The following is a 21,494-nucleotide window of genomic DNA, read 5'->3' on the forward strand; positions in this document are numbered from 1 at the left end:
GCCGCTCTTTTGTGAGAGTCTCGGTGCTAATCGAATAATTCGAAATTTTCGTATCTCGTGAGGGCACCAAACACATTCAAAAGTGGATCGATTTAATTTAACTAGATTGCAATCGAATTTGTCTAAATTCACACTTTAATGGAACAATTCGATTCTAATTGAAGTACCCACATAAAGATACGTACGTTGCCTACCCGTCTTTCAGACTTAGTTTTCTTAGCCAAGGCAACTAAATAGCCGTTGAAGAAAAAGGGCAGCAACAAATTCGAACTTCTCCGACCAAAAGTAGTCCCACTCCACAGCTCAATTATTACCAGTATTCATTCAGGCAGAACCAATGTTAGCTGTATTGAACTCAGAATAATTTAGCTATAGGTGGTCCCCACAGCCCTTTTATATCCTTATTTTCCTATTATTTTGTTTTAGCTTTTTCCTCTTTTGAAAAAACATATTGTTTATGTTAAAGGAGGGGAGCGGTTGTTGGGTCCATTTGAATATATGGTCGTGATGCCTTTCCAAAGGACATTGATGGGTACGTCTTTCCTATTTCCCTTTCCTAATCATGGGGCCATTTTCTCTCTTTTTATTTAATTCTATTATTTTTTTTTTTGTGACTTACCTTTGTCTTCACTTTTCATAATAATTAATCCCGTCAAGGCACACCATGTCCCGCCCCTATAAATTGGCATCTCGATCCGGCTCCCTTCTCATATTCATTAAGGGTTTTTCTTCGGCTTCTGCGAGGTCCCGCCTCGCAGAACAAGAAAGCCCGTCGCTTCTCAATCCCTTCTTTCTCATAAACACACGCAAAGAAAAGAATTTATCTTTGTTGCTTTTATCGAAATTTTTGATTTTAGGGTTTGAGAAGTGGTTTGTGAATTAGCTTTGTGGAAAAAAGAAAATGGAGTTGCCTAACTCTAGAGTGAATTCTCCCATGGCCAAGAGGCTATGGAATGTGCTGAGGATCTCTTTCTTCATGATAAGGAAGGGGATCATGTCAAAGAGGAAGTTGATCATGGACATGAACATGATGATGAAGAGAGGGAAGCTCATGAGGAAAACCCTAACCAACCTCCTCTTCCACCACCACCACTCCAAGGCCGTGGCGCGCGGCGGCTCTGCCATACGGGAATACGAGTTCTCATGCAGCAACAGCCCGAACCCTGTTTTTTTCCGCGTGCCGACACGGAACAAGCACCATTTTTTTCCATGCATCAACCATCCTCAAGTCATAGAAGAAGAGGAAGATCAAGAAGATGATCACGAAGAAGAGGCTAAAGCTGTCGCTTTAATGCCCAAGACTCCGGAGTACGACTTCAGCTTCCATTTCGGCGCCCCCGGTGAACGCGTAAACAAGGAAGACGAGAAGCTGAGCCCTCTACTGCTATCTCCATTCGCTGTAAGGGTCTCCAACTATTCATCGGAAGATGAAGATGATGAAGGTGGGAATTATTGCGGAAGGGTCGATGACGAGGCCGAGGAGTTCATCGGGAGGTTCTATGAGCAATTGAGAATGCAAACTCGGATGCAACTTCTGCAGTATTAAGAGAACATTGTGCCGTATCTCGAAGAATGAAATCATCAGCTTAAGCCCGAAAGGTGAGAGTACAGGTGAGCATGCCACTGTACATCCGCCTTATCTGGTTCGGTTCGGGTTGAGATTATGCAGATGAAGATGGCCATCGCTTGGGCAAGATTAAACTTTTAAATCCCGATCTATCGAAACAGTGATGATATATATATACACACTGGTTTTCTATGTATACCGTGAATTGGTGGCGTCGTGCGTGTAAATTTCTCTGAGTTCTTTCCTTTCCCTCCTACATAACACGGTCTTATCGCTTTCGCTATACCGCCACTAATAATGTCTATACACCATCGCACCGCATCCGACGCTAGGAGGCAGCGAAGGATTTCGACGCATTAGAATATGGATGATGCTAGTTGGCATTTCATAATAACAACATGTGGTTGCAGCTGTTGCTTCTCTGCTTCTTTTCTCCTTTCTGTTGCTTTGAGTCCCCACCAATGTCCATGGCTGTCACCTAACCCTCCTTCCTCGCTTTTCATGCATGTTAGGATCAGCAACGGAGGAAAGAAAGAAAAAAGAAACATACCTTTCCTTTTTAACTTTCTATGAGAATGTGTGGTGGGTGTATGTGCATATGCTTCGGATGGAGCGTAAAAGCCTGTCTGGACATTGGAATCGCCAGGTTGGGTTCTCACGTTTGGCATAGCTAAGCCTTTTTGGTGGTGGTACTGGTATTCAAAGTGGAGAATGCTAGACAATGCCGATTGTTTGGGCACAAAAAAAAAAAAAAAGGTTATTATTGGTTTCGTGAAATAAATGCTAGCATTCGGGCACCAAAGAAGCAAGATTTAGGGCAGACATTTGAACATACTCAGGATCTCATAGACAGTAACTTTGCCTAGAATCCTCCAGCCACTGGTAAGTAGTCCTAATTTACACGTGTTAGAAATTGCAACCCAAAGTTGGGTTGGATTGGACTTTCTAATACAGTAGCAGAGCTAGTGTTATTCTTTTTCGCGTATATGGACCCATATACGTGAATATAAAGAGCATACTGAACTCATTCACAATCGACATGGGACGACAACAACTTCAACACCCCCTCTCACGTGCAAGCCGGGTTACGAGCGACACATGAAAATTGATTGATGAGGGTGGGGCCCACATACGCGAAAAGGAAAAATATTGGCTCCGATATCATGTTAGAAAGTCCCACGTACATAATGAGTTATTCAATTGGAAAAACAAAAGGGGTTGAAGAAAAAATTGAATTTTTCGCAAGAAAGAGTCGAGAGGAACAATCTAAAAGTTTCGTTAAATTTCTTCACGCATCTTCAATTTTGTCCCCTCACAAACAAAGCCTTTACAGAGCTACACATCTAGCTCTTGCGTGCCGAGTTGGAGAGATATCTTTCCTAGACCATTAAGATACTTTGCCATTGATCGATTGTTTATTATTAGTTAGAGGCGCATCAAAGCAGGTGCAAAGCTCATTATTTATCACATCTTTTAGGGGTCAGGTCATAAGTGGATCAGCAAGGGCGCACATGACAATATTTCTGCTCTAGAAATCAACTTCTGGCCAAAACTTGATTTTTTTACATATGCAGAGAAGGTTAATTTTTTTTTTTAACTTTTTCAAGTGGCTTCAAAATTAGTTATGGAGCAAAAAAAAAAAAAAAATGGTCCGGAAATAGAAAAATGAACATGTATAACCAAGTGGATTTTGTTCCGGAAACACTTTTAGATTAGAAATTCTACTCCATAATTGTTGTCATTCCCTGAGATGTTCGACAAGTGTTCAAGAAATAAATGTCTAATTAGGGAACATATATATTTCAAGCCCATACCCACTTTCGGCCCATGTAGCTAATTACTTTGAGATGTACCTATTTGGTTCTCGCATTTTATTCAATGAGAGGTAGATATTGTCTCCAAAGGATTCTCCTTTTTTCACCGGCATTAGATTTTTCGGATCGTTGTTCGAACCTAGACTCAATCCAAGACCATTCAGTGTTGGGTTCCGAAAGTCTAAGGCTAGTATCGTGGATTCTACTCGAGAACCGATTCAAACTGATCCTAAATGGTTCTCAGATTAAACCGACCCTTGAACCCATCCAAGAGGGTATTCTTGTCCGTCAGAGGCTCACGCACGTCTCCACGTTGCTCAATTTCTACCCCGAGAGTCCTAGCTCGGGGTCCCAACCTCGGCAACCAAGCTCCTTCATCGACTCGGCAAGCCGATTCAGGAGTCCTCCATTCTTCGGAGGCAACAATTTGAGGAGGAAAACCGCAAAGTATAAAAACTCGGGTTAGGTCGGGTACGGGTCCGGCCTATTATCGGCGAAGAGAGAAAAAAATGGTGGGAGATGGTGGGCATTCGACGATTGGGAGCCTTGCGACACGGTGCGCCCAAGGACGCAGAATCCGAAGCTCACGGCGTACGCGTTCCACACTTCATACGCGCGTCCGGAGGGCAAAAATGTGCCTCCTCCTCTTCTCCGTCCTCGCCTTTCTAGCGAAACGGACATATCAAAGGCCCGATAAGAAGACTGGAGACGGGATCTTCCGAGGCATAATTCTTGGCACGACACAAGGACACGACTCGAGAAAAATCCAAATCTGGTACGAAAGGCTCGAAGTAGACACGAATTGGTACGTAATTATTCCCAGTTAAGACCCAATGAACCGTGCTTCGCCGCTAAGATGGAGATGATCAGTCACTCACTCTCTATCTATATCTTAAGCTTCATCCTTCTTCCATATACGATTACAAAATACTTGGCTATGAATGAGAAAATTATCAAAAAAAAGTCCTGGACTTATTGCACTTGTGTTAATTCAATCAAAAACTTTTGAATTGTGCCAAATAAAAATTTTTTGTCGGAAGAAAAAATTTTCATTTCACTTCAAACAGAGATACATAGTTTCAAGAAAAAGATGCAGATCAAACAAAGCAAGTAAATTTAAAAGATAAATCAACTTAATACACAATGTAGAGACTCGCTCATTCCATAAGGACGGATCTAATACAGCATCAAAACACAATCGGCGGCCAATTACCAAATCTAGCATCAACATCGGGATTATCTACGGTTTTTCTAAAAGGCGTTACGCGCCTAGATTCGACGTCTCTAGTACCATCACTGTATAAAGACAACAACAATCCTAATAGGTTGAGGGGGCACAAAAAAAAAACATTGTAAATCCCATATCTATTTCTAGATCAGAATAGAAGAGCACCCAAATCTAATATAATTTTAAATCGGAAAAAAAAAAAAGACTTGTAAAAGAGATATCAGTTGATTACAAAATTACTTTTCGAGATGCTTGCCCATCGAACTTCTACAAAACTCTCCACGCGAAAAAAGTCGCAAACGTCCCATAAAATCAACGAAAAAATCCTATAGATAAGGAAACAAAGATTGAGAAAGAGACGGAAAGGGAGAGGGATCTCCTCCTCAGAAAACAGGCTACAGGAGAAGTGGGGTTTGGCTGCGGCTGAAGGAGAGCAGGAAATCCTATTGGAAAAAAGAAAAGAAAAGAGAGTAATTATGATAATTGAATCCTTAAAAAAAATTTATATTTTGCTAATTGAGTGGTATCATTTCAATTGATGGCGAAAGCTGCTGCTGAACACTGATTGCATTTGTAAGGATGTTTTGCGGTTTTAGTAATTGCATAGTGTCCGCAAACGTAAGATCAAATCAAGCACGAACACGACACAACTTCAAAAAGTTGGGAAACTGTATCGTTGATAATGTCCGATGACGACAGAAGCCACGCTGAAAATGCTAAATCTCCAGAACATGCAGATTCCGACAAATTGCGTTTCCCCAGCGCAAAACTTTTTTTCCAGGAAAGTGACGGGGAAACGTCGCGTAACGGAAAATCTCGAAAATCTTTATCTCAACAGCTGGTCGTCGGTCACTACCATTTAATTCAGTGCGAACATCTTTTATGCAAAGCACATACATACATCGATGTTACCCGCACGCTCCAACGACAATTCAAACCACCGTCCCCATCTCACCTGCCAGTCCAATACGACAAGCTCCGATCCCTCTCCCACGGCCCTCCTCGCCACCCTCCGCCGAACCTGTGGCCTCCTGCGTACGGATCGTGTTGCCACGGACCGAGCGGAGGCGGACGCGGTGGGTAATAACACGCCCCGTGCGCAAAGGGCGGCGGTGGCGGAGGCGGCAGCGGAGGTAGCATCGGAGGCGGCTGAGGATAGTAGCTCTCCGGCGGCGGGTAATAGCTTTCGTGAGGTACTACGGCAGGATAGGTTTCGTTTGATTCGCTCTGAAAATCAATCACTGGGTACTGAACTCCTGGCGACGAAGGCTGGTTTTCTGAAAACGTGGCTCCGACTTCGCCCCATCCGCCGTGCGGAGGGGGGTTAACGACCGCATATCCGCCGACGATCGGGCCCGGTCCGGTCCCGGCCGCCGCGGCGTCGTCGGTCTGGCCCTTCCCGCACACTCTGAACGAGAAGGTCAGCGCTCCGTTGGGCTTCCCTTCCGGATTCTTCACCTGGTAGCTCACGAACCTGACCACTCCGTCCCCCTGCTCGGCCAAATCCGTGAGCGGCACGCGGACCTCGCCGATGTGCTTGTCGCCGAACATCACGCCCTCGTGGAACAGATCGACGCGCAGGAAGACGTGGCCGCAGTCCCGGAGGGAGATCTCCGACAGGTCGAACCGCACCTCGTGCTTCCACTCGGGGTCGCCGTCGCATTCCTTCACCGTCGGAGTCCGATGCTGCTGGTCCCGGCCCAGCTTCTTGCTGGGGTCGTCGCTGACGACGGAGGCTCGGGCGTAGACGTTGAGTTTCTGGAAGAAGTTGAACGCTCGCACGTCCTTGCCGTGGAGGAGCTTGACGATCAAGGTGTTGGAATCCATGAACTGCGCCAAGAGAGACGAGCAGCGAAATGGGTCTTGGTGAGCTTAGGCACCTCTCTCTCTCTCTCTCTCTCTCTTCTAAGCGTTTTATCAAGATGAGCAATTTCTTCAATTGCGTGTAGGTGGCAAGTACTTTAAGACTCATAATGTCATTTTCCAGCAATACTGCCATTACACTTGATTCCAGTTAATTTCACATCACCGCCGGCCGTGATTTCCGGTTGAAATTAGCTAGACAGACTCAATTGGCAAAATATAAAAATAATTAGAATCGAATTGATGAAAAATGCAATAAATTTATGACTTTTTGAATAATTTTCTCATTATCTAACGGCGGCGAGTATATCATCTTAAGATAATCTGTGGACCTCAGTCGCATTTAACATGACAGACCGACAATCGGACACTATGCACTTACAACTGCCAAATAGCGAGGCTGCTCCGACTCCGACTCGGCATGGTTATCCATTGGAGCCGGCCGGAGATGAAGCCGCATACAAGTGTAATCTAGAGCAGAATTTTCTTCGAACATTTTAATGCAACGGAGATGTACAGGGCTTAGCCAGTAGCCACAGCCACAGCCACATCTGCCCATACGCATAGATACAAAAAGGGTAACAAGATGAGTTAGTGAAGATTTGAGTAATGAACTTGATCGTGATACCTGTTCCTTTAGTTTACAGCAAGTTTTCCAAGATAGCCAAGTCCCTCACTTTTCTACCAAGTGAGTCAAGATATACGGCCAATGCACGCCTCCTCTCCATGCGAACCCGCCCCAACCCACCCGCCGCCGCCGGCCCAAGCCCCCCTCTAAAAACCAAAACAATCCCTAAATACGTGTAATCTAAACAATCCCTACTTCGTGGATGTTCGAATCGATGATATGCTACAAGAGTTTGAAAAGAATCTATGCGAGCACCACAGCCGTGTCCATCATTTTCGCGCCCTCCTCGTCGAGCGAGATCCTGCTCCACCCGAAGTTCTTCATGGAGAAAACCTTTGACCGGTCGAAACCAGTGCTTCTAAAGCCCGTGATCTTTGAAGACACCATGGGCATTACGAGCACGGCGGATGCGTTGATCGAAACGTCCGTGAATCCTAGTGAAACCGAGCAAGCATTCTGCAGAATCACAGAAAGATGTCGTGTTAGGTATCTCACGTGTCAAGCATTCGCTGACAATTAAAATATTTGTTGACTTCCGTAATTAGCACCTTCGCCCTCACTAATATGTCCGTAATCCTGAAGGTGAATTCTTGCATGAACGATCTCGTCTCTTTACTGTGTCCATCTCCGTATGGCGCGATCAATCTGCCACAAACAGCCCAAAGTTTGATACCCACGTTTTAATGCGTCAAATATCATGCAAGATCATATGAATGCCAATTAGAAGATATCCTCATTTTGTGAGGGACCACAAAGATCAGGAAATTATCTAAATGGCATTCTACCTACTATTTTTTTTCTTCGGTCGAAGCATTGTACATACTTAACTCCTCCACACCCTTGGCAATTTCAAAATTACCTGTCCGCTTCACTTGAGATGCCTGAAGATGTCACAGACGCTAAGGATGGATTATCTTTCACTTCACCGCCTGAAAAGAAAATGAAAGATAAGTGTAAGCAAACCTACGTCTACGTAACGCGCTGAATTTTCACTGCTCTTGAAACTCAGTACCTCTTGACTCATCGGGGGCCAGCAAAGAAATCCCTACGAAAACGGCCGTCATTCCCAGTATGAACATTGTTGTCCTCAGTGCATCAAACACCTGTTTAAAAATGGGTGAATCATACAAAATGATTGTGTTCTGGCTGAATAAAACAAAATGAATGTCTCATTGTAGGACCTGATATTCCTGAAAGTAAACAAATCCTGTACAAATGGAAAAGAATGTCCAAGCAATTTGAAACATGGGAACGATCAGAATTGCATCAAACAATGACAATCCCTCATTCAACCTTGTCATCTGCAAACCAAGAAAAAACCGTTAAGCTTTCTGCAACAGTTAGGCACATCGAAAGATCCAGGAAAAGACTATGCCAGCTATCTTACCCAAAATCCAGCAGTACTGAGAAACAGAAGCAGCATTGAGTATGTGAACCAGCTGTGCAACTGATAGCTGCTAGACATTGCCAGTCTGAGCAAGTTAGACCTGAAAACAAGAGAAATTATCTAGTTTATACCACAAATAGTTGAAGTTTTTACTGGTCACTCGCACCACAAGAGTTACGATGTCTAAGATAGCTTGCTTACAGAGATTTTGCGAATAACACAGAGCATGAGCCTACGGCACCTGAAACTATAGCATATGAAAAAGGAAGGAGCATATGCCAGTATGGTCTCAGCTCCTGTCCTGCAACTGCAACAAGAAGCTCTCCTCTCCTGCAATCCAACACTTTCAAGGTAAAGAAATTGCAGGCCCAGTGATATAGTGAGCAAAGAAGCATACACATAATGAAGAGTCAGGAAAATGATAGTTTGCAAGGCTCACCTGTAGACTGCATGATGCAAGGCAACGATGAGCATCAAAATCAGACAGTAAAAAAGGAATGTGATGTTGCTGTATTTTTCAGCCAATTGCTCGGGCGTATATACTGAAAGGAAAGTCAATGAACAGGACATAAACTTTCCACCCAAAGGAACCAGTAAAGCAGGAAGAGAATAGGATTATAAATGGTTGACATAAAATGATCAAATTCCGTCAAGGTAATCAAATGTCTCTATATATATGAAACTAAGCTTGCCGCCAATGATCACATATGAAATCATCTTCACAGCCAAATGGGCTCTGGACTCAACACATTGACAGACAATGTTTCGGAAAAAATGAACTCCATGCAAACCTTCCAGAGCTAAATGCAGAGTAGAGAGCAAAATGAGATGGAGCCATGCTGTAGAAAGGATGACACTCTTTCTAGAAGTGCTAACTGTTAACGGAGTCTAATCACTATCATGGTTAATGGAAGTAACATATGGTCTTCAAGATTGATGCTAAATAATCGACATTGCAGTTGCAATGACATTGTCCATCAACAATGCAGAGGCGCGTCTCAAGTACAAGAACAAGCAGATGTATGCCACAGAAAAGATGAATATATTACCATCTACGGATTATGAAACATCCGTCACGACCATAGCAACATTAGCACAGCTCAGGTGCACAGCCGAATTAAACTATAAGAAAGTATCTAAAAGGGTTTGCCTGAAACAGTAAAGCCCCGTCAATGACAACACTTTTGCTGTATGAGTATGGGAACTCTCAAACTTAAGACATAAGACAACATTACAACTTCCGAGAATTCAAGTTCCAAATATTGGCGCCATTAGTTCGAATGTCAGTAAGGCCTGCCATTGAAAGCAACAAATGATAGCGAAAAGATTGCGGCTCACACTAACCAGGTGATTGATGGTTACCAAACGCAACCAGAAAGACATTTCCAAGGACTATGAATGCTGTTGCAACCAAAACCCTGTAAACAAGAAATAACACAGCCTTTCATAATATGATAAATAGAAAGAAAGACACATGCGACTATCTAGTGTGTCCTGAAAGTAGACTTTACTATTAGAAGGGTTCTAATCAACATACTTGACGGTAACCATTTTGTTCAACACAAAGTATGCGAAAGCGATGTTGGAGACGAACTGAACTGATCCCAAAGCTGCAAGGAGTGACTGCATGAAAGGGAGATAATGGATGAAAAGAAATTGAAAGTAAAAGGATCAAGAAACAAAGCTATGCGATCCATCCTCTCATACAATTCTCTGTGACAATAAAAACTGTAGGTGCACTTTTGGTAGATAAAATAAATCACCTGGGCAGCATATCCAAAGGAAATAAAATTCAGGCAATTCCCCAGGAAGAAAAATAATATGCCTGCATGTATGGAAACATAAAGCCAAATGAGGACATAGGCCATTGGTTTCGCAGAATACGTCATTCCTACAGCGTATGCAGTGCCATGAGATTAGGATTTACCAACTCTCCAAGTGTGGAAGTATATAATAGGTTTTAAAGGAAGCTTGCCATTTGCACCATCCACATCTTGCACGGACTGCCTTTCTCTCTGCAAGATTTTAAACAAAGCTCATAAAAGCTAATTTTGCTGGAGCAATAAGTGATTCTTGTGATAGTAATAAGTTGCTTCATTTCATCTCAGCTCATGCTTAAGATGATCAGAGATAAACGATAAGCAATGGCATGTAAGAAACAGCTATAGGATAGTCACTTCTTCCTACATTCCAAGTAAGCTGCACGTCATTGATCGGACAAACCAACCATATGTTTCCAATCAAAACAACCTAATCCAGTTGACTCCTCAGATTGACGAGCTGACATTTAATCAGAACAGACGCTGTACACTGTCAAACTCAATGCCATGTTCTCCATGACATTGCTAAGTCTGTAGGTGGAGCACGACCCGGGAATAACACATAATAGTAGAAGATTAATATCGGAACAGCACTTCTGGAAGAGATCTCCAAGAACATCACTTTGGCAGCTGTTGGTATAGAAGGCAAAGATCAACCCAGCAAACTATTGTCTCGATAGAAGAGAGGGGCATACCTCATTATGACCTAATTTAAGGAGGTTCGTTCCAAAGTTGATGGCAATGCTGCCGAAGAGGTTAATGAAAGCTCCAATTACCCAATCCCCCATGGATTAAGAGGTGCCAATGACACCCCCGCATAAAGCACAAGAAACACGGCACCGTCCTCTTTCAGCTACGCACTCTCACAACATTGCGAAAGCATCACATCATCAGAAAGATGACTTTCGCAAATAAGTGAGGTCTTACAGTCTAGTTTCAAGATGGATTCTCAACACCGAGGTTGAAAAACTCAAAAACTCAGTAAACTCTTTACCTGCAACATTCACAGACACCCCAATTCAGAATCGACTTCATGTAGCGCAAACCATAAAAACACGAAGCCAAAGCACGCCATGATATCTTATGATTTATCCCCTTAAGCTCTTCTCACCCATAACATGCTCTAGGGTAAATGGAACGAAAACCAAGGTAACATCTAAAATCACTGAACAAAGAAATGTAATGTCCCCGTGACGACAAAAATTTCCAGCTAAGCAGCTCACAATGATGAAGTGCAATTCACACAATCGGACCCTTAAGCAGTCTCGTTCGCACCCAACCATCGAAAACACAAAAGATCGAACTTAATCCACAAGAACCAGAACCCGGAAAAGGGAATCACTTCCTGATCTAACAAAGTTCCCCCCGCGTCAAAACAAACCATACCCAGATTCAGCAGATCGAAGAAAAAAGAAGAGGAGATTAACCTCCCAAAACGAGACCGATTATGTCGGGAAAGAAAGCGTGTGCGAACAAAAAGTTTGCCGCTGCCCCTCCAAAAGCTCTTGGGCAAAACAAAAACAAGTGAATTTGATTCCCTCCCAACTTTTTTCACACCGCGGATCGCAATGATGGACGCTTCGAGGCACGCGCTGGATCCAATGATGCTGCCCAAGAAGATTTCTGGGATTGCCTCTTTCTTGGTCGCCTCAAGAAAATCTCCTTCCTTTGGTTTCTAAACTTGCACTCTTTTCCGTCAAGAGAATATTTCCCAGAGAGAGAATAGAAAATTGCTTAGAAGTGGGAAAGAGAAAAAGTGGAGATAGGGAGAATTTGAGGGTGGTGGGTCAATAGCAAAAAAGCGCGACGCTTTGCCGACCGCGCGATCCTCTGCGTCAGGGTCCACGGCAGCCCCTGTGGTCCGCTCAGCCTTTGCCGCTAGATGCGTGGAAAATGGGCTCCGTTGGCTGTGGGGCCTTCGATTTCGCCACGTCACGTCTCCCTCTTGCGACGGGGCGCGATCCAGGGGATACGTGTGATTTTGGGGGGGAATGTTCGTGGAATCGCTGGAGAAGCAGGGGATTGGCGGCTGTTGAAATGTCATAGGGAGGGAAGTTAAGTCAAACTTTGAATTTATGGTAAAACGAGTCATGCGGGCGGAGTTCGTCTCATATCCCAATTTCATTGGAAGCCATCTTTATTATTTTTACCCCCCTCCCTTTTGGGGAAATTTCACTTTGGGCCGCAAGCTAATTATGGAGTTGTTTCTTGTTGTCCCTTTTGGGTGATGCTTGGAAAGAGGTTATCTACTGGCCAAACCCCCAAGAAAGTGTCCGGAGTGCGGCAGCTCCACAACGTCTGCCTTCACCCCGGGAGAAAATTTGAACAACGATACATATCGAGAGTGGCTTGGTACCGGTTGTTGCCGCCGAGTGGGCAGCGGCATATGCCCAATACATTTGATGAGGAGATTATTAAGAGAGAGCTCGAGTTTAAGCTTGTTACCGTATTCAGATAGTCTCACATTTGCTCTCACATTCGCTCAATACTTCATGCCACAATTCTTGGATATTGAACCTTTCCAACACAACCTGCACATGCCTTTCAAAAAAAGAATGTATTGATTTATAATCATAGGATACATATATTCATATTAAATGGTCCAAAAAATGCACAAATTCTTACTTGACGGGTAAAAACTCTCACTGAGTTTTTTCGTCCATGTAAATAGACGAATCCGCCTGAACCATTCTTTTGGACTACTAATTTTTGAAACGGGATAAAGGAGTACTCAACTCAAGAATCCCAACTCCTTCCAATTAGGGTGGCTCAATTTTTTTTTTTCGTTGAAATAGACAAATCTAAATTTAGAAGACTTAAAAAACGACATCGTTCCTCCATATGAATGCGAATGCTGTTGAAATGTCTACTGTACAAGTCCGCATCGCTAACCAAGTAAATTGCCAGATTGGTTTGCGTGGACGGAAAAAACTTAATGGGGTTTGTTGAAGGAGACTGAAGAAAGTGCTGAGCGTCAAAATGTACTTTATTTGAGAACAGAGGAATAGTGGAAGGAATAAAAAAAACTTGTTGAGCAGATTTGTTTCACCCTCAATTTTGAAATTCACAAGACTTAAAGCGTTCTTGGGAAACGGGGAAAGTACTAATATGGATTTAAAAGAGCTAATTGGTATTATTGCATTCAATTATGCGCTCAAAAGCCCTTTTAGAAAGGGTTAGGCCCCGTTTGGTTCAACATTTGACCAAGGGACTTTGAAAAAATGCAAATACCTTTATGCTAAAGGCCTTTTTCTAAATGGAAGTAGTGTTTGATAAAATGTATTTAAGCAACTTTGACGTAAATATTGTTTGGTGAAAAATGAACTTTGTAAAGTATTTTTATTTTTTGAAAATAAAAGTGACGGCGAGCAACGGTGGAGGGCGGATGGCGGCGGTTGGCGGGTGATGGGGAGGGGGGGTGGCGGGGTTCGCTGGGGGGGGCGACAACGGATGATGGCCAACGGTGGGCAGGGGGTGGTTGGGCGGCGGCAACAACGGGTGGCGATGATGGCCGGCGGGTTGCCGCGGTAGTCCGCAAGTGGAGGGTGGCGACGGCGGCAAGCGGGCGGGTGGCAGCAAGCGAAGATGACAAATTTCAAATAAAAAAAAATTAATTGCATTTCGTTAAGTCCTTTAGCTCAAAGTACCTCTAGAGATACTTTGAGCTAAAGGACTTTGGAGAATATTTAAGATGCAACTGTATCTCCCTCTTCGACGATTGTCATTGCGATTGCGTTCCCGAATCGCCTTGTCTCGATCGCAAAGATGAAGACGGCTTCCCTCCGAGGGCGACGGAGAGAGTTTCGCGTCCAGCTTCTATGGCAGTGGGACCGATTGGTCTAGCTTGCGATTGGAGGAGGAGGGCGATAGAAGTGGCATAATTTTGGATGAGGACGGCGACGATGGCGTGCGAAGTGGAACGGTGTCGGAGAAGAAGCTGAAGCCGGGGGCAATCTTTTCCGGATGTGGGGGTTGACGAGGAAAGAGGTCGGAGGCGGGAAGCTGAAGCAAGGCAATCTTCTCTAGATGTGGGGATTAAAGAGGAAAGAGGTCGGAGCAGGAGGAGGCGAGGTTGCTCCGTTGGAGCCGAAGCTAGCTCCGAGGAAGAATAGGTCAAAGACGTTGAATGTGGGGAATAATGGTGGAGCTGCGGTGGCGCAGCCAAGAGTTTGCCCCTTCTACAAAAAGATTCCAGGTCCGGAACTTACTTGGTGCTTGATAATTTGTTCGTTATGGATGCACATTTTGCCGAATGAGAGTTGTTTTGGTTAGTTAATGGGTACTTACACACCTGACACCAGTGTTGATCATTATTTAAATGCAGGAACTTATTACATTCGGGTTGAATTTGTCTAGTGATAATGGCTTGTGAGTGACATTCGTATATAATGCATAGTAAAGGAGATGTTTTGGTGTTTCCTCAGGGACGCTATTCACTGTTGATGCATTCCGCTATGGTTGCGTCGAAGGATGTTTGGCATATTTTCTCGCACATTTTCATGCCGATCACTATAGTGGCCTTAGTAAGCGATGGTCTCACGGCCCTATTTATTGCACCCCTCTCACTGCTCGGCTTGTTATAATGTGTCTCTAAGTCAATCCACAGTGAGAATTGGATTTTGTTGTTTCCTTTCTCTCCTTTCGTGCTTATACTCCATACTCCAGAAGCATTTGTTTCTGCCACTTTCCGCAGCATAGTGTTAGGAGTGTACTTAGAACAGTTTTATGTGCTTCCTGTGTAAGCAGGTTTATCCGGCCTCTGGAATTGAATGAAGAACATATAATAGGAGGAGTTAGAGTCACACTGTTAGAAGCTAATCATTGTCCAGGTGCAGCTTTGATTCACTTTCGTCTGTCGAATGGTCAATGCTACTTGCACACGAGAGACTTCAGAGCCTCAAAACTGATGCAAACTTACCCTCTTCTTGCAAACCAACGAGTTGATGTGCTTTACCTGGACACAACTTATTGCAATCCAAGATACAAGTAGGACACTTTCCTTTCTGCAGAGTATAACCGACAGACATCTTTTTGGTTGCGACTCATGTCCAAACAACTTGTTTATTCCGCGTGTTTTTTTTTATCGGTCCTTTTCAGGTTCCCTTCCAAAGAAGATGTACTAGATTATGTTGTTAGAGTTTCTAATGACTTCCTCAAAAAGCAACCCAAGACCCTTATTGTGGTTGGGGCTTATAGCATTGGGAAACATTGTGTCTACCTTGCTCTTTCAAAGGCGTAATGGGTATGGCGATGCACTTTTTCCTCTTTTTTTTGTAACACATTCTTACTTTATAGAGCAATAAGGCTGTGTATGGTAACGCTCCAAAAAAAGTATTTCTGTTCCCAAAGTGTTCCGGATAATTGATGTCCACGTTAGCGCTAACCGTGCCACATAGGATAATTGATGTCAATGCCGGTGATTTCCAATCAAAATTGGCCGAATTGACTCAATTGACGTAAATGCAAAATTTTTAGGATTAAATTGGCACTATTGTAAAAGGTTTAGGACTGAATTGGCAAAAAAAAAAAAAATTTAGGACTGAATTAGCACTAATGCAATAGGTTTAGGACTTTTTTGACACTTTTCCCACTTATAAAGCTGAAAGATACAAACGACCTCTGGTCGGTTCATGACCTTGTTGTAAACATATATACTCATTTCTGTAAGAAAGGTTCTTGTTTTCTTTTTCTTTTCTTTTTTTCCTGTTTTATGGCTTTTGGGTAATGCCGAGATCATTGTAATTAAGCGCTACCTAAAGAATGAGATGAGACTGCTTCCAAGTAGGAAGCCTTGAGTAACAAGTAAACGTGGAATTAATGGAGCAATTCCTTGTGTTTGCAGCCTCTTCTAGGTAATTTTGCTCTATGGACAGCAATGATCAGTTTGTCCTTTGGCCTGCAGATATAATCCTCAGTCCTGGTCAAAAAAATAAAAAATATCATGTTCACTTGGATATGGAATTGAATGTCCAATTTGCTCCCACCGAAGATTGTTCTAATTACCAGTTGGCTGCAATTTCGTCGCTCAGAGACACCTGAAATCAAGTTAGAACGGCGCTCTTTACTGCAGCCGGGCTTGTTCTGGCCAAAATTACAAAAATAAAGCAGTCAGCTTGCTCAAGGCTTTTTAGATTATTACCTGATCTCTGGGAGACTGGGAATCGTCTTCTGGTGGACCCTTATTGTTCAATTGCTTATCGTTTAGTTTTCCCTTTAACTCTTACTAGTACAGAATTTTTATCTTCTGTCAAGAGCATTTTGGTCTTTGAATATAGCAAATTCCACACCATGTTATGCAAAATAATTAGCCAATTGACCAGCTGAGCCTTGACATGTATTGTGGTCTTGATTTCGGAATCAGAAAAGACTTACTAAATTCACAAGGATACTTAAGATGAAATTGAATTGCATATTTGTTGCACCTAATGAGAATTTACCTCCTTTTGAATTCAAGAAAAGGGAGGACATCATCCAATTCATCCCCTCATTGGGTTGGTTGAAAAACTAATTTCAATGCATATCACCTGATGCATGCAGTTTATTCTGGTTCTTCGAAGAAGGGTTATGCATGAAAACCCATTTTGTGGAATTCTATCTTTTGGTAATAGTAGAACTTATTACAGGCAAAAGCTGTAACAAAAGATTGGGAGCAAATTGCAGGAAGCTCGGCCATTCTGCTTGCGGACCAGATTGAGGTACATTTGAAGAGGAACATACTTTATATGAATCCCCTCCCCGCAGGCTTCTCCTCCCTGTAACTTACTTCAATAAGCAATCATAGAGAGAGAGAGAGAGAGAGAGAGAGAGAGAGTCACCCCCAACATCTTAGTAAAGGTGGATGGCATCATATGCTCAAGAGAAGACACTGATGAAATGTGAGGACAGGAAGCCTACGAGGGAGAGAGTTCAAATATAGTAGATCTCTCTAAATCTCTTGATGCTTCAGTCGATGATGAACGCCTTCTTGCTTACGAAAGGAAGAGAGAGAGAGAGATGGTGATGATGATGATTATGATTATGGTTTAAAGGCATCAATATATAGGTACAGCACGAAATGTAAAGTCAAAACTCTTTCTTGTCCCATTTAGGCAGGGGGGAAACCTTCATGTAACGCCGCAGGAGAAACTTCTGGGTTGTGTGCCTTGACACAAGAAAGAAACTCATATCCCCTTGTTTGTCTGCTCGTTTCTAACGACACCGAGCAAGTAGCAGTGGGTGAAATTGCTCTGCAACTACGGGTTCTCCTGTTACCCTCGTTCGCGACACGGCAAAAACGTGCTTCGAATGACTCAACCGATGAAAACCGATGAAAACGAAGCTGGTTGATTGGCATTCAAATTCGAGGAGGGAGCGCGTCGCAGTTTCTTGGTTTTGACTGCGAAATTTCCTCATCTCTATTGATGAAAAGAAACAAAAACCCAACACATTGATTGATGGAAATGACTCAGGGATGTTGTCACCACGACAACAAAGAGCCGATGATTACTCTGCTCATCTCTCAACCTCTCATATAGGCCCGACCTTATGTAGCAGAAACTGGCCAACGGTCTCTTCTGGCAATCCCCATGGAGAATGCTCAGTTGGTCGCAACCATTACGAAGCAATGCCATGGTGAACCTGTCAAAGAGACCATTCTAGGGTCCACACATGCAAACCCACTCCGCCGGATGTTCGACAATTTCCTCAATATTCAAATCACACGCGATCCTGCAATTCTGTTAGGAAGCAGATCCTAGAATTTTAAATTACCATACACAATGAAGGTTCCTCCCCAGCAAGAGTAATTGGTCAGAATCATCCAGGCTGTTGGTTGTCTTCGGTCATCGCCTAATACTTCTTGATCCTAAATTGACAGATCCAGACTGCAAAGCTACCGACAAAAGAGAGTTTGCTCCAGAGAGCAGGACAACCCCGCAATAGGCATCCGACCAATGACGGAAGCAGTACCCCCTTCAGAGAATTGCCTCGTAATGTCAATCGGGGTGGAAACAAAGATGGTAGTTAAAACTAGCCTCTGGTCGAGATTGAACAGCCGCACTCACAAATGGGGACATGAACTCTTATTCAGGTTTAAGCATGACGTCCAACTGTTTCATAAGAAGGTACTATGAAATAACAATTCCACCCACTGGATGTTTTGAATTAGAATATTGTCTAGTAAAAGATCTTGTCTTTGTGCAAAAAATTTTCCAAGTTGAAAAGCCGAGGAGCATTTTGCTGAAAAACTAGCAAGAAGTCACATAAGGACACAGGCAAACAGTCATCTCGTGAGTATCATGTAATGCACGTCAATTTCAATATGACACCATCAGGTGCCGATGTGTACAGAAGCTGAACTAAGATCTAAACCTAAAGCATATTCAAATGGGCTGAAGTGCAGAAAGTAAATGCTCGAGGCTTAATCCACCTTCATTTTCACTGAATGCAGCATCAAACATGAAACTAAAGAAACCCACTTTCTCTCCTAGTGTATAATATTTGCACCAAATATAGGAACAAACAACCAAACAACCTTGAAGCAGCTCAATCAAGCATCCAGATAGTCTTGCCCAGAACATATGGCGTATGTTATCCTTTTAGTAAACTAGGAGCCATGCATACTCCAGTTAATATAGCAGGCAAATGAAGAATGTCAAACAAGTCCCAGTCAATTAAAAACATTATTTCAAGGAGCCATCTAGGACAACTAGATCAGAACTTCAACATTAGAATTCAAATAGGTGACAGACAGAATCAACAGGTAACCATGCAAGATCAGAGCGATCGAATCTTTAGACCTTTTATGCTGCAAGAGAAGGAGAACTCAGATTCATGCACCACTATACAAGCCGAAAACAAGACAAACCAAACTTGCTGGCAATATGTCTAGAATACTGGAACAATGGTTCGTTTGCAGACCCGAAAAGAAGGGCCAAAGATTCAACGGCAGCAATTAAGTAAAATAAAGATGTCGCAATTTCATCCTTCTTGATATTACACGACAGTAATGAAATATGACTCCTAACTTTGAAGTCAATAATAGCTCTCAAAAGATCATATTAAGAAAAGCAGCTCCAACATCCACAAAGTATTTTTAGTCAGCAATATGCTTACACAAAGATATACACACACCCCTTCGCTTATTCAGTTCACTCAGCCTTACAGAACCACCAGAGTTTCTTGGAGAAGAACATAGAAACCAATATCTGCTATCGTTCATGAATTTTAGACACTTACAGATTCAAATTCATTGTGGTCTAGCAACAATATAATCAACCTATTATGCAAGCTTCTATTGGACCGTATCAAATAATGGAGAACTCTTCATCCTCCAGGTTTGGCATAAGAAGGGAAGTTTTGAAGTGACGATGCACAACTTGTTGAGAATGAAACAGTTAGTCAGCAGATAATTCAAGTTCCAGAACTACAGTCAATTCACAACAATTCGTAGACAAGGAGATAATTTCCGCCATGATTGCCAGTGGATCAGTTGCAAAGCACCATAGTGATGACAGGCAGTAACAGAGACCAGAAATCAACTGCCGGTACCGTAGCTATGGCTCGAGATAAAACGCCAAGTTTGTGTACAAGAGAAACCCTCCTCTAACTCTAAGAGGTTTACAGTGTTTTCAAAATCTGAAGTGAAAGTAAAGGACTCGGATTCATTTCAGCTCGTCACTCATACAATCAATGCTAACAAAAAGAGAAAAGGATATCAAGTCAAGCCTGTGTGCCGGACAATGCCTTCATCTGAATAAGATTATTCGCATCTCTATCCCCAGTAGTAGGCAATGCTTCATAAGATCCCATCCTCCTCATACCTACGCTCTTAGCCACAGCAGCATAAACAACCATCACAGTGACCACCGCAAACATGACATGAAGCACAAACACCAGATCAAGAATGGCGACGGCCCTCAGCCTCGACTCCTCCAAATCGCACTTGGTAGATCCCTCCACCCCTTTGACCACATCGAGCAGCTTATGACACCCTTCGGGGATAAAAGCCTCGACGTAGAGCGAGAGCCCGGTCTGCAGCGACCAGAGGCCCTGGAGGCAGAGGGAAGCCCCGAGGGCGACGTCGGCCACAAAGAGACGAGGGGAGCAGGCGAGGGCGAGGCAGAGGAGAGAGGAGAGGGCGGAGACTAGGGCGGAGACGGAGTCGCACTTGGCCTGGAGGTCGGAGATCTGGAAGGAGGCGGAGGAAGAGGAGGAGGAGGACTGAAGGAAGAAGGCAGCGGAGGCGAGGGCGAAGAAGAGGTCGTGGGGGAGGGGGAGGAGGGAGGGGAGGAGGTCAGAGAGGAGGAGGGAGAGGGAGAGGAGGAGGAAGAGGAGGAGGACGGAGGCGGACTGGAGGGAGGAGAAGCGGTGGACGGGGGTGGAGCCCTTGAGGAGGGGGTCGGAGTCGGAGGAGGAGATGGCCTGGTGGCAGGAGGCGACGAGGAGGAAGAGGACGGCGAGGTAGAGCTGGAGGGGGCGGAGGCGGGGGTGAGCGGAGGGGGGCAGGGGGTGGTAAGGCTTGGCGGCGTAGGTGGAGGGGGATTTGAGGTGGTTGCGGGTGGCGGAGACCAAGTGGTAGAGGCCAAGGGAGAGGAGGGACGAGGAGGAGAAGAGGTGGTATAGGAAGGCCGCCATTCGAATTGGGGTTGGGATGGATCGGAGGAGGGAAGTGTTTGATCTGGAGGGAGGTTAGAGAGGTTTAGTTTAGCTTAAGATTGGACGACGCGACAGTGCAGTATCGCAGTTGGAGAGTTGGTGAGGCAAGGCAATGTTGACATTTGCGTATCTCTGTCCGACGATGATGATGGTTTGCCGATTCGATCGTCGCAGGTCCCAACTTTGTTATGTCTACGAACACGACACTTCCGACAGTGCCCAACAGAGACGAGGGCAGATGAGATTTGCCCCTTGCATCCCATTGTGGTCGGGGTCGACGTTGACCCTGTTGGGGGGCTTTCCGTCTCGGAGGGCCGGCCCGAGGTGTTCGGGGGTGTTATGTCGAGGGTGACGAGGCTCTTCCAGGGCCCATGATGGGATAAAGTCGCATCGTGCTAGTTACTGCTATCACTTTCCTCGATCTCCGATGGAAACAAAACAGATTGGAAGATGGGATAAAAAAATAAGCGATAGGGGAACAGATTGGAAAGAGAGAGGTTGGCGACTTGGCGGTACTTCGTTCTAACACGAGGAAAGCCACGAGTTTACTTA

General features: G+C 44.0%; 5 protein-coding genes and 1 pseudogene across 5 annotated transcripts in view; 2 read left to right on the forward strand and 4 right to left on the reverse strand.

The window, feature by feature from the left end:
* Window positions 1–21,494, reverse strand: part of LOC115756815 (ATP-dependent DNA helicase At3g02060, chloroplastic) — a 121,485-nt gene that overhangs the window by 75,133 nt on the left and 24,858 nt on the right. The gene's annotated exons all lie outside the window — the stretch shown is intronic.
* On the forward strand, window positions 723–1,844 carry LOC115756830. The gene has a single exon (XM_030696790.1). The coding sequence runs from the start codon at window positions 902–904 to the stop codon at window positions 1,544–1,546; it is 645 nt and encodes a 214-aa protein (XP_030552650.1). The 5' UTR covers window positions 723–901; the 3' UTR covers window positions 1,547–1,844.
* Window positions 5,390–6,465, reverse strand: LOC115756827 (protein SRC2 homolog). Its single transcript, XM_030696786.2, has one exon. The coding sequence runs from the start codon at window positions 6,434–6,436 to the stop codon at window positions 5,561–5,563; it is 876 nt and encodes a 291-aa protein (XP_030552646.1). The 5' UTR covers window positions 6,437–6,465; the 3' UTR covers window positions 5,390–5,560.
* Window positions 7,240–12,230, reverse strand: LOC115756820 (probable magnesium transporter NIPA8). Its single transcript, XM_030696778.2, has 14 exons — window positions 11,735–12,230; window positions 11,003–11,301; window positions 10,415–10,502; window positions 10,251–10,312; window positions 10,025–10,110; window positions 9,832–9,905; window positions 8,927–9,029; window positions 8,689–8,817; window positions 8,488–8,587; window positions 8,282–8,401; window positions 8,113–8,203; window positions 7,960–8,029; window positions 7,649–7,745; window positions 7,240–7,556 (listed from the first exon to the last, which is right to left on the reverse strand). Exons 2-14 carry the CDS (start codon window positions 11,093–11,095, stop codon window positions 7,344–7,346), a joined length of 1,326 nt encoding a protein of 441 aa, XP_030552638.1. The 5' UTR covers window positions 11,096–11,301; window positions 11,735–12,230; the 3' UTR covers window positions 7,240–7,343.
* LOC115756861 lies at window positions 13,761–15,546 on the forward strand (annotated as a pseudogene).
* On the reverse strand, window positions 19,667–20,980 carry LOC115756826. The gene has a single exon (XM_030696785.2). The coding sequence runs from the start codon at window positions 20,919–20,921 to the stop codon at window positions 20,007–20,009; it is 915 nt and encodes a 304-aa protein (XP_030552645.2). The 5' UTR covers window positions 20,922–20,980; the 3' UTR covers window positions 19,667–20,006.

This window comes from Rhodamnia argentea, chromosome 11 (assembly GCF_020921035.1).
Source record: "Rhodamnia argentea isolate NSW1041297 chromosome 11, ASM2092103v1, whole genome shotgun sequence".
Lineage (NCBI taxonomy): Eukaryota > Viridiplantae > Streptophyta > Magnoliopsida > Myrtales > Myrtaceae > Rhodamnia > Rhodamnia argentea.

Coding starts and splice junctions, on each gene's coding strand:
- LOC115756830 (XM_030696790.1), top strand. CDS start 902: ATGGAGTTGCCTAACTCTAGAGTGAATTCTCCCATGGCCAAGAGGCTA.
- LOC115756827 (XM_030696786.2), bottom strand. CDS start 6,436: ATGGATTCCAACACCTTGATCGTCAAGCTCCTCCACGGCAAGGACGTG.
- LOC115756820 (XM_030696778.2), bottom strand. CDS start 11,095: ATGGGGGATTGGGTAATTGGAGCTTTCATTAACCTCTTCGGCAGCATT. Junction 10,111..10,250: donor CCTTTGGATATGCTGCCCAG/GTGATTTATTTT, acceptor CCTTTCATGCAG/TCACTCCTTGCAGCTTTGGG. Junction 8,818..8,926: donor TTGCATCATGCAGTCTACAG/GTGAGCCTTGCA, acceptor GTTGGATTGCAG/GAGAGGAGAGCTTCTTGTTG.
- LOC115756826 (XM_030696785.2), bottom strand. CDS start 20,921: ATGGCGGCCTTCCTATACCACCTCTTCTCCTCCTCGTCCCTCCTCTCC.